The sequence below is a fragment of the Anomaloglossus baeobatrachus genome, chromosome 6, assembly GCF_048569485.1.
Source record: "Anomaloglossus baeobatrachus isolate aAnoBae1 chromosome 6, aAnoBae1.hap1, whole genome shotgun sequence".
Classification (NCBI taxonomy): domain Eukaryota; kingdom Metazoa; phylum Chordata; class Amphibia; order Anura; family Aromobatidae; genus Anomaloglossus; species Anomaloglossus baeobatrachus.
The window spans coordinates 81,903,998-81,916,298 of record NC_134358.1 but is presented as its reverse complement, the minus strand read 5'-3'; the positions used below and the strand labels follow the sequence as shown (position 1 = coordinate 81,916,298).

The following is a 12,301-nucleotide window of genomic DNA, read 5'->3' as shown; positions in this document are numbered from 1 at the left end:
AAACCTACTATGTGCACATTCCAATAAGATGGCATTGCATGAGCAGGTTAAACTTTTCACTGGTACTGTATTTAGACTCTTTTTTGGGTAAGACGTCAAGGTAAATTCAAATTAAAGGGGATATCTGGGAAAACTATTTTTAAACCATAGTTTCAGCTTTTGAAAACAATACTGTCATGACTCATGGCTGTCAGTGTTCCCTGGAGCGTGCTCGGGGGGTGGGGCCCCCCTCTGTGCCTAGTTTCCAGGATCACGGCGCCCTATCTATGGGGCATTTTTGTTCCTGCGGCGCCAGTTATAATTCTGTTCTGCAGTGTGTCGCTGGTCCCTGTAAGTGGTTTGATCCTGTCTCCTGTCCTGACTACTTCCGTCATCTCTGACATCCGTCCTTCTTCTATTGTTCCGTCCCCTTGTGCTCCCTGCTATTACCTTCTCTCCCGGCTCCCGACCTTGGCTTGATTTTAACTTTTTTTCCTGTGCTTTTCCGGTCTTTGATGTTCTCTCTCAGTTTCTGACTTGGCTCTCTCTCTTGACTCTTCGTCTCACCCCTGGTACCACGTGACTCTCCTGGCTCTGACCTCGGCTCGTCCGATCATCCGCTCCTTCCATTAGGGACACTAGTGCCATCTAGTGGAGCTTTTCTGCCTAGCACCTTCTTGGTGCTCCAGCTCCCCCTGCTGGTTCATTACAAATACACTCAGCAATACTCACCTCCTGTACCAGTGCTGCCTCTCTGGCATTGCTCTGGTGTTTGTTGACAGACTGCAGTGGTGATTTCAGTACTACAATGCACATCACTGTTGCAGTCAATCACTGGGCTTAGCGGCTCTGCTTATATAGACTACACGGGCCGCTAAGCCTAGTGCCGGTGCAACATTGGAAAGTCAGTTGTGGAGCGAAGCTGGGGCAGTTTTATATTTCTTATCAACAACTGTTACCCTATATATTAAAAAAATATATATATATATCCCAAACAACCCATTTAGACAAAAATAACTGCATAAGTATTCACACCAGTAGTATAATGGTGGTATCACTTTAAACGGACCACTGTTCACATGCCTTATGTCCTCTCTATGAGCTGGAACATAGAGCCCACTCCTGCCAGCCTGTACATTCACGTACAACGTGGTTGGCCATTTATCCCAATCGCCGGCATGTCCAGCTACCGGTAAGGTGGAGGCATCGTTGCTGATACTAGGCGATGGCTAATTATGGGGTTTATAATGGGGTTGTCTCTGTGGTGCAAATACTTTAGGAATATAATTAAAATCTCACCTTCTGCTTGAGTCATGAATTTGATGGCGGACATTGAGCAGGATACTGTGATTTCACTGTTTTCTCCTTTGAGTTCCGAGGAAAATTCTGAAAGACGTGAATGGACAAAGATTGAGTATGTAAAAAGCACCGGATTTCAGGCTTACCGTAATTTCCCCCTCAAAACTGTCCAATATGACCTTTTTGAAGTTTTGGTCCAACAAGGAATGGCGGCTCTGCAGAAAACTGGGCATCAACTCATATTCAATACCATGTGCCGACATTGTGAAGCAAATTCATAGCATGAAGTTTACCAACTAATAGGTGGTGGAAACTTAGGGGTACTTTGCACGTTGCGACATCACTACTGCGATGGGGTCAAATCGAAAGTGACGCACATCCGGCGCCGGTAACGACGTCGCAACGTGTAAAGCCTAGGAGAGAAGATGAACGAGTGTGAAACAGTCAAAAATCGCTGATCTGTGTCAAGTCGTTCATTTTCATAATGTCGGTGCATCCGCAGGTACGATGCTGTTTGTCGTTCCTGCAGCTCCACACATCGCTGTGTGAGAAGCCGCAGGAGCGACAAACATCACCTTACCTGCGTCCTGACGGCAATGCGGAAGGGAGAAGGTGGGTGGGATGTTACATCCTGCTCATCTCCGCCCCTCCGGTTCTATTGGCCGCCTGCTGTGTGATGCCGCACGACCCACCCCCTTAGGAAGGAGGCGGGTCGCCGGCCAGAGCGACGTCGCAGGGCAGGTAAGTCCGTGTCAAGCTGCCGTATACACACGTATCACAAGATATCGCATGTGCGACGGGGGCAGGGACTATCGCGCTCGGCATCGCAAGCATCGGCTAGCGATGTCGCAGTGTGCAAAGTACCTATTAGAAGAGGCAATCTTAAAATGCAGCAGAATTATCAATCAAGATGAGCCATTTTGATAAATCTGGAACATTTTAAGGTCTTCTAATCTAAGCTTTACACTTTAAAAAAATTACATTTTTAATTTGTCTGCACCAATAGTTTTTTCAATATTTCATTTTCACTTTTACATGCAGAAATCCAGTCATCCACAAAATAGAAAATTTTCAGTACAGATAGTCCCTGACTTAACAAACATTTGACTTATGTACAATCTATAGTTACGAACATCAAATGTTAAAAAACAAAATAACCTTATCTTCTCACCACTGAGCTCTGAGGCTGCAGTTTGGTCCCCTTCTGTCTAATAACATATGCTATCTTCAATATAGGCCAAGACTTACAGCCACCTCCAGGCCGGAGCTAACTCCATTTCCATGACTTACAGTGCCTTGCGAAAGTATTCGGCCTCTTTGAATTGTTCAACCTTTTCCCACATTTCAGGCTTCAAACATAAATATACAAAACGTAAAATGTTCTGGTGAAGAATCAACAACAAGTGGGACACAATTGTGAAGTTGAACGAAATTTATTGCTTATTTTAAACTTTTATATAAAATATTAAACTGAACATGGGGGCGTGCAATATTATTCGGCTCCTTTTAAGTTAATACTTTGTAGCGCCACCTTTTGCTGCGATTACAGCTGTAGTCGCTTGGGGTATGTCTCTATCAGTTTCGCACATCGAGAGACTGAAATTCTTGCCCATTCTTCCTTTGCAAACAACTGCAGCTGAGTGAGGTTGGATGGAGAGCGTTTGTGAACAGCAGTTTTCAGCTCTTTCCACAGATTCTCAATTGGATTCAGGTCTGGACTGTAACTTGGCCATTCTAACACCTGGATACGTTTAATTATGAACTATTCCATTGTAGATTTTGCTTTATGTTTGGGATCATTGTCTTGTTGAAAAACAAATCTCCTTCCCAGTCTCAGGTCTTTTGCAGACTCCAACAGGTTTTCTTCAAGAATGGTCCTGTATTGGGCTCCATCCATCTTCCCATCAATTTTAACCATCTTCCCTGTCTCTGCTGAAGAAAAGCAGGCCCAAACCATGATTCTGCCACCACCATGTTTGACAGTGGGGATGGTGTGTTCAGGGTGATGAGCTGTGTTGCTTTTACGCCAAACATATCGTTTGGTATTGTGCCCAAAAAGTTTGATTTTGGGTTCATCTGACGAGAGCACCATTTTCCACATCTTTGGTGTTTCTCCCAGCTGGCTTGTGGCAAACTTTAAACGACACTTTTTATGGATATCTCTGAGAAATGGCTTTCTTCTTGCCACTCTTCCATAAAGACAGATTTGTGCAGTGTACGACTGATTGTTGTCCTATGGACAAACTCTCCTACCTCAGCTGTAGATCTCTGCAGATCATCCGGAGTGATCATGGGCCTCTTGGCTGCATCTCTGATCAGTCTTCTCCTTGTTTGAGATGAAATATTTGAGGGACGGCCGAGTCTTGGCACATTTGCAGTGGTATGATACTCCCTCCATTTCAATATGATCGCTTGCATAGTGCTTCTTGGGATGTTTAAAGTTGTGGAAATCTTTTTGTAAACAAACCTGGTTTTAAATTTCTCCACAACAGTATCATGGACCTGCCTGTTGTGTTCCTTGGTCTTCATGATGCTCTCTGTGCTTTAAACAGAACACTGAGACTATCACAGAGCAGGTGCATTTATACGGAGACTTGATTACACACAGGTGGCTTATATTTATCATCATCAGTCATTTAGGACAACATTGGATCATTCAGAGATCCTCAATGAACTTCTGGAGTGAGTTTGCTGCACTGAAAGTAAAGGGGCCGAATAATATTGTACGTCACAATTTTCAGTTTACAAAAGTTTAAAATAAGCAATACATTTTGTTCAATTTCACAATTGTGTCCCACTTGTTGTTGATTGTTCACCGTAACATTAAAATTTTTATCTTTATGTTTGAAGCCTGAAATGTGGGAAAAGGTTGAAAAATTCAAGGGGGCCGAATACTTTCGCAAGGCACTATATGGCCACCTCCAAACCGGAGCTCACTCCATCTCCAAGACTTACAGCCATATCAAGGCCAGAGCTCACTCCATCTCCAAGACTTACAGCCACATCAAGGCCAGAGCTCACTCCATCTCTAAGACTTATGTCCACCTCCAGGCTGGGGCTCACTCCATCTCTAAGGCTTACGGTCACCTCCAGGCAGGAGCTCAATTTATCTCCAAGACTTTCAGCTGCATCCACCCTGCAGAGGCCACTAAATGTCATAAGGTCAAGAGATCAGCATCGCAACCTTTTAACATTCAGTGACCTCCAAAGATTGAACATGACTGTAGGGGGGCTTTACAAGTTGCGACATCGCTTCCAAAATATCGTCGTGGTCACGTCGTTAGTGATGCACATCCGGCGCTGGTAGCGACATCGCAACGTGTAAATCCTAGGTGCGATGGTAAACGATCGCAAAAGCGTTGAAAATCGGTGATATGTGTAGCGTCGTTCATTTTCACAATGTCGGGTCGACCGCAGGTACGATGTTGTTTGTCGTTCCTGCACCTCCACACATCGCTGTGTGTAAACCCGCAGGAGCGACAATCATCACCTTACCTGCGTCCTGATGTTATGTCCCGCTCATCTCCACCCCTTCGCTTCTATTGGCCGGCCGATTAGTGACGTCGCGGTGACGTCGCTGTGACGCCGAACGCACCTCCCCCTTGAAGGAGGGATAGTTCGGCAGTCACAGCGACGTCGCCGACCAGGTATGTGCGTGTGAAGCTGCCGTAGCGATAATGTTCGCTACGGCAGCAATCACCACATATCGCAAGTGCAACGGGGGCAGGTGCTATCGCGCTGGACATCGCTAACAATTGCTAACGATGTCGCAACGTGTAAAGCTCGCTTAAAGGCTACTTTACACACTGCGATATCAGTCCCGATATCACTAGTGTGAGTACCCGCCCCCATGTGTTGCGCGACACGGGCAAATCACTGCCCGTGCCGCACAACATCGCCCAGACCTGTCACACATACTTACCTGCCCGGCGACGTCGCTGTGACCGGCGAACCGCCTCCTTTCTAAGGGGGCGGTTCGTTCAGCGTCACCGCGACGTCACAGCAACGTCACTGAACCGCCGCCCAATAGAAGCGAAGGGGCGGAGTTGAGCGGGACGAACATCCCGCCCACCTCCTTCCTTCCGCATAGCGGCCGGGAGGCAGGTAAGGAGAGCTTCCTCGTTCCTGCGGCGTCACACATAGCGATATGTGCTGCCGCAGGAGCGACGAACTACATCGTTACTGCTGCAGTAACGATAATCGAGAATGGACCCCCATGTCACCGATGAGCGATTTTGCACGTTTTTGCAACGATGCAAAATCGCTCATCGGTGTCACACGCAGCAACATCGCTAATGCGGCCGGATGTGCGTCACAAATTTCGTGACCCCAACGACTCCGCATTAGCGATGTCGCAGCGTGTAAAGCCCCCTTTAGTCCTGGTCTGTAGTGAAGATTCCGGAGATGCAGTGGAAAGAAGAGGACCGGATGGTGGGCAGCAAACAACAAGGCTGCCGTAGCTTTTAGCGGTAAGTTGAGTATTTGTCTATTTTTACGGGCATATTCCAACTTATATATCCAGGTAATGAACAAAGTACAGAAAGCATCCAGTCAGTAACATGGGATTTGCCTGTGTAGCGATAACCATATCTTATAATATCACAATAAAGATGGAAAGCTTTGTTTAAAAAGAAGAAAAAAAAACCCAACAGAACAAAAAAACAAAAGCCCCCAAAAAATGTAAATTGCATATATATCTCAGGGAGCAAAAAGAGGAAAAAGAGAAAATTATAATAATGAAAAAAAAAAAGGAAAGAGAGAAAGGATCAAGACCTATTAAGGGATCAAGACCAATTGGGTGACCGACAGTCCCGTATCAGTGAAGGTCTCTAACCCTCCTTTCCATATTTTTTTTAAATATCTCCTGGCAAGACTATTATATCTTATTAATTCTATTGAAATAATTTTCCTTCAACTTATCTTCTTCTAAGGTCGGTCAAGGGGAGAGGATGGAGCCCCGAGCGTCACCTGCCTCCAGTGTTTGCAGTAATGAATATAATAAGAGCTTTAGTCCTAGTATGGTTCTCCGGCTCCTAGGAGGACAGTAACTGGGGTTGTCTCACAATTATAACTTATCACTTACCCACCAGGACAGATGAGGAGCCGCTGATTGTTGGGGTGCAGCCAATCACAGAATGGAGGAGCAGAGATCGAGCATGTGCACTGCCACTTCATTCAGCGTCTATGAGCCTGACGGGCACTACTATGAACTGCCCTCTGCTAACTTCATCAGTCCCATATACAATGAACGGAATAACATTGCGCATGTGTGACTACCACGTCCTTTAAGGCTGCTTTCACACATCCGGTTTTTGCAGTGCGGCACAATCCAGCTCAAAAACCTGTGCAACGGATGCGGCGAAAAAAAACGGATCCGTTGCATAAGTTTTTCCATGCGGCCTGTAAGTTTTTTGACGGATGCGGCTTGATACTGAGCATGCGCAGTTCAAAAAAACGCATCCGACGTCCATAGGCTTGCATTGTAAATCGCGCCGGATGCGGCGCGATGAGGTTTTTTCGCCGCACAAAACAACGTGCCAGGCAACGTTCCATACGGTCGCCGCATGGGCTAAATATGCCGCATCCGGCAAAAAACGGATCAGTCAGTCAGTCACGGTCAGTGGCCAAAAGGTCAAATAGAGAAAAACAATTGGCATCATAATAGAATCCACTGACTGACAGGCATAGTCCGTGCTAGAGCTGTAATATAATATCACCAATTTCCTTGCTTAGTGCAAATACAAATACAAGCACGGAATACCTGGTCACATAAATCTACCGTACCTAAAGCGTGGTGTGAGAGTCCAGAGCCCAACCTATAGGTTTCGATAATCCTTCTTCCGGGGGTGGTCTCAAAGTAAAAGGAACGTCCTTATAAATAAAAACCGTCCACTCATAAACCATGTAAGTCCAGACCAATCAAAGGGCCTATTCGATAGGAATCCCTGAAAACTCCCCTTTCATAATATCTATCATTGGTGAATAGCCCGAGGCGCCGAGTTAAGCTCCGCCTCCATGATGACGCGGTACCGGAAGTCTCAGAGTGTAGGCATCGCGTCATCAGCCAAGAGGTATGTCCACCGCGTCATACAGGGGAGTGGATAGGATATGTGCCGCACCGTCCACCCACAAAAGCTCTCAAGTATGTGTACCGCATGTAGCCAAGTGCCATGGCAACCAAACAACAACGGCAAATCCATGCGTCAGCAGCGTCCCCGTCATTGACAGAGGCCACACCTCCCCCCATCGATCCACATCCAGTGTAGGTGTAGAGGGGGCGGCTCGCATGTGACTCACAAAGCAGGGGGTGTGCCAATCAGGGGAGGTGAAAGGGGAGTTTGGGGGATTCCTACCAACGCCTCACTTTTAACCCCCTTAGCAAATTCGTAAAAGAACTACATTGTCTATTGACTGATGCCCTTGATTGTGGGATCATAGAGAGGAGACTGTTCGATGCACTGACTGTGGATGAGCCAACGATACCGACGCTGTATCTGCTACCTAAGATACATAAAGACGTAAATACGCCACCTGGGAGACCGATTGTGTCGGGTGTGGGCAATTTTCTTGAACGTGTATGCATTTACATTGACTCTTTGCTGAAGCCTTTAGTTGAGTCTCTTCCCTCATACACAAGAGACACGAGTAATTTCTTACAAAAAATTGACTCTATCTATGTGGGGGAGGGCTCCCTGTTAGTCTCTTGCGATGTCGAATTGCTCTACACGAGCATTCGACATCGTGACGGACTACAGGTGACTTCATATTTTCTCTCAATGACCGGCATGTCTGGGACTGAGAGGGACTTTGTCATGAGACTATTGAGTTTTGCCTTGACTCACAATTTTTTCTTTTTTGGGGGGTCCCTGTACCTGCAGCTCCAGGGTACAGCAATGGGGGCGGCCTTTGCGCCCTCATATGCAAATCTATTCCTGGGGCTGTGGGAGAGGGACCTTCTCCTGTCAGATTGGATGTCATCGGTGGACCGCGTCCCATTTTGGACGCGGTACATCGATGACATCTTTTTTATCTGGCAGGGGACTATCCCAGATCTTAATTTATTTATACAAAACCTGAATAATAATGAGATCAATATACGGTTAACTCATAAGTACAGTGACACGTCCCTTGAATTCCTAGACGTCCTGGTCATACGTGATACTTCAGGCTTTCTGCAAACAGACCTGTATCGCAAAGACACGTCTGTAAACTCAGTTTTACATGCCACCTCTGCCCACCCCGCACATGTTGTACGAGCGGTCCCTATAGGACAATTTCTTCGCCTACGGCGGATTTGCTCTTCAGATTCTGCTTTTGAATCCAGAGCTTTGGATCTTAAACAAAGATTCCGTGACCGCGGGTACAGCAATAGGTCCATTAAAAAAGCGTACAACAGAGCTAGGAACTCCCCACATGTTGAAGTGCTATTTGGTGGACATGGGACCAAGAATGCTAACATTGTCAGAATGATCACCAAGTATCACTCACACTGGGATCGGATGGTGGAAGTCATGTCCCGATATTTGTCTATACTCACTATCGATCCCATTCTTCAGAAATATCTATCTGAGAAGCCATCGGTTGCGGCCCGCAAGGCCAAGAATTTGAAGGACATATTTACCTGCAGTCATTATAATAAAAAGGATAAAAGTGTCCTTCCATTTACGTCCTCTGCCTCTGCTACACCGAGGCCGAGATTTGGCTGCTCACCTTGTGGGGCGTGCGTGGCATGCCCCAATATTGAAACAGCGACAGAATTTACTTCGTCTGATGGGAAAGTATTTCCCATCAGGAAGAAAATCAATTGCCTCTCTAAGGCTGTGGTATACTATGCTGTGTGTCCATGTCCTCTCGTCTATGTCGGCCTGACCACACGGGCCTTGAAGGTCCGTGTGAGAGAACATGTCCGTGACATTCAGGCCGCCAGGGACGAAGTAGACATCGAAAGCCTAAAAACAATACCTAGCCATTTCAAGAAATACCATCGTTGTGACCACACCCTATTGAAGGTAAGGGGCATCGATCAGATCATAACTGGGATTCGGGGCGGCAATGTTAGCCGCCTTCTCACACAGCGTGAGACTGAATGGATATGGACCTTGAAGACTCTACAGCCCCATGGGCTGAATGAGTGTCTAAGCTTCATGTCCTTTCTATAGATTATCCTGGACAACAACCTTTTCGTGTGTCTGCAAGTTATCAGTCTGCAGCTCTATGTATCGCCCTTTTGTGTTTTTTTACCTTTCTGGTCCTCTTTTTTAACTTTTTTAATCTTTTTATTTCTAGTTTACGTCCTCATTTCCATGTTACTCCGGACCCATTATAATGTCCATACAGGGCCAGATTAAGGTTGGTGGGGGCCCCTGGGCAGAAAATCTGGTGGGGGCCCCATAACGTTAACATTTTTAGCCATAACAGTAGAGCACGAACCGTAGCATTTAGATATAAATCCAATGAACATTTATCTTATCCTGTTCTGCCACATTCAGATTTACAGCACTACAATACAGACACAGTCCAGGATAAATCACAGCTGTCCACTTACACACAGAAAGTAGAGTTAAGGCTGCTTTACACATTTCGATCTCGTACGCGATCGCACACGCCCTCATCGTATGTGCGGAACAGGCAATTTGTTGCCCGTGTCGCACAAACGATTAACCCCCGTCACACGTACTTACCTTCCAAATGACCTCGCTGTGGGCGGCGAACATCCACTTCCTGAAGTGAAAGGGACGTCACACAGCGGCCGGCCAATAGAAGCGGAGGGGCGGAGATGAGCGGGACGTAAACATCCCGCCCACCTCCTTCCTTCCGCATTGCCGGCGGGACGCAGGTAAGCTGCAGTTCATCGTTCCCGGGGTGTCACATGGAGCGATGTGTGCTGCCTCAAGAACGATGAACAAAGAGACGTTCAATTTTTAGAAAATGAACGACGTGTATGCAATCAACGTTTTAACGCACAATCAGGGTCGCACGTAGCTGTCACACACTACAATATCACTAACGATGCCGGATGTGCGTCACTTACGACGTGACCTCGCCGACACATCGTTAGATATATTGTAGCGTGTAAAGTCCGCTTTTGTCACATTTTTTATTGATCCCAATGTTAAGGCAGCCCGGGCCGGCTCCAGGTTTTTGTGGCCTCCGGGTGAAAGAGTCTCAGTGGACCCCATCCACACACAGACACGCACATACACATACAGGCATGCGTATATACATATTTGAAGACAAATTCAGAAAAATACATATAAACAGACAAATATATGCACAGTCATATACACTGACACACATGCAGACACAGACGCATTAGAGCTCGTGCGCACGTTGCGTAATTACATGCATTTACGCTGCGTATAGCACTGCAGTGTAAATGCATGCGTCCTGCGTCCCCTATACAATCTATGTATATTGTGCATGATACGTGCACCCATTGCTTTTATGAACGCAGCGATTTGGGTGCTAAAATGTTGACCCAAATCCGTGCGTTCATAAAATGAGCATGTCAATTATTCCGTGCGCTATGGATGCAGCTCCCGCGCTGTCTATGGTGGGGGCAGCAGCCAGAGCGCATGAAATCGGATTTTCTGTACAGAATAACTACATCCATTATGCAGTGTTTCTGCAGCGATTTGACGCGCACATGTGCTGTCAAATCGCTGCAGAATATTCAGCAGTTACGAGTGCATGAGCCTTTACAGGTATTAATATGGGGAAATCGCCAGCAGCCTCACTCACCTCTCCCGCTTGTTTCCGTCCAGCTCCTTCAGGACATGTGGCTGTTTCACGATGGCTGTCACTAACACACATGACTGCACACTGGCAGCACTGCTGTATATACATCACAGGAGGGGCTGGGGGCTACGATATATACATTACAGGAGGGGCAGGGGGCATAGACGTTACTGGAGTGGCAAACAGCTCTGGTGGTGTACTCATCACTGCGATGGGTGACATAGCGCTCTGGGGAACCCATATAGTTCGGGGGGGGGGGGGCGCACAGACTGCTCTAATTCATATATACACACACAGTACTGCTTCTTACACACACATCTCTGACACACACACACACACACACACACACACTACAATGCACCCCCCATCACCCCCCCCACACACACACACACACACACAATACAATGCACCCCCCATTACCCCTACACACACACGCACACACAATACAATGCACCCCCCATTACCCCTACACACACACACACACAATACAATGCACCCCCCATTACCCCTACACACACACGCACACACAATACAATGCACCCCCCATTACCCCTACACACACACACAATACACCCCCCATTACCACTACACGCACACACACACACACACACACACAATACAATGCACCCCCATTACCCCTACACAGACACACATAATACAATGCACCCCCCATTACCCCCCCCCACACACACAATACAATGCACCCCCCATTACCCCTACACACACACAATACAATGCACCCCCCATTACCCCTACACACACACACACACACACACAATACAATGCACCCCCCATTACCCCTACACACACACACAATACAATGCACCCCCCATTACCCCTACACACACAATACAATGCACCCCCCATTACCCCTCCCCCCACACACACAATACAATGCACCCCCCATTACCCCTACACACACACAATACAATGCACCCCCCATTACCCCTACACACACACACACACACACACACAATACAATGCACCCCCCATTACCCCTACACACACACACACAAATACAATGCACCCCCCATTACCCCTACACACACACACACAATACAATGCACCCCCCATTACCCCTACACACACAATACAATGCACCCCCCATTACCCCTCCCCACACACAATACAATGCACCCCCCATTACCCCTCCCCACACACACACACACAATACACCCCCATTACCCCTCCCCACACACACAATACACCCCCCATTACCCCTCCCCACACACACACACATAATACAATGCACCCCCCATTACCCCTCCCCCCACACACAATACAA

At 47.1% G+C, this 12,301-nt stretch overlaps 1 protein-coding gene across 1 annotated transcript in view; it reads right to left on the bottom strand.

Annotated features, from left to right (window-relative positions):
• MATN2 (matrilin 2) overlaps nt 1-12,301 on the bottom strand; it is a 203,550-nt gene that overhangs the window by 8,455 nt on the left and 182,794 nt on the right. The window contains 1 exon segment of the mRNA XM_075316235.1: nt 1,279-1,365. Coding sequence (XP_075172350.1) covers nt 1,279-1,365 — 87 coding nt within the window.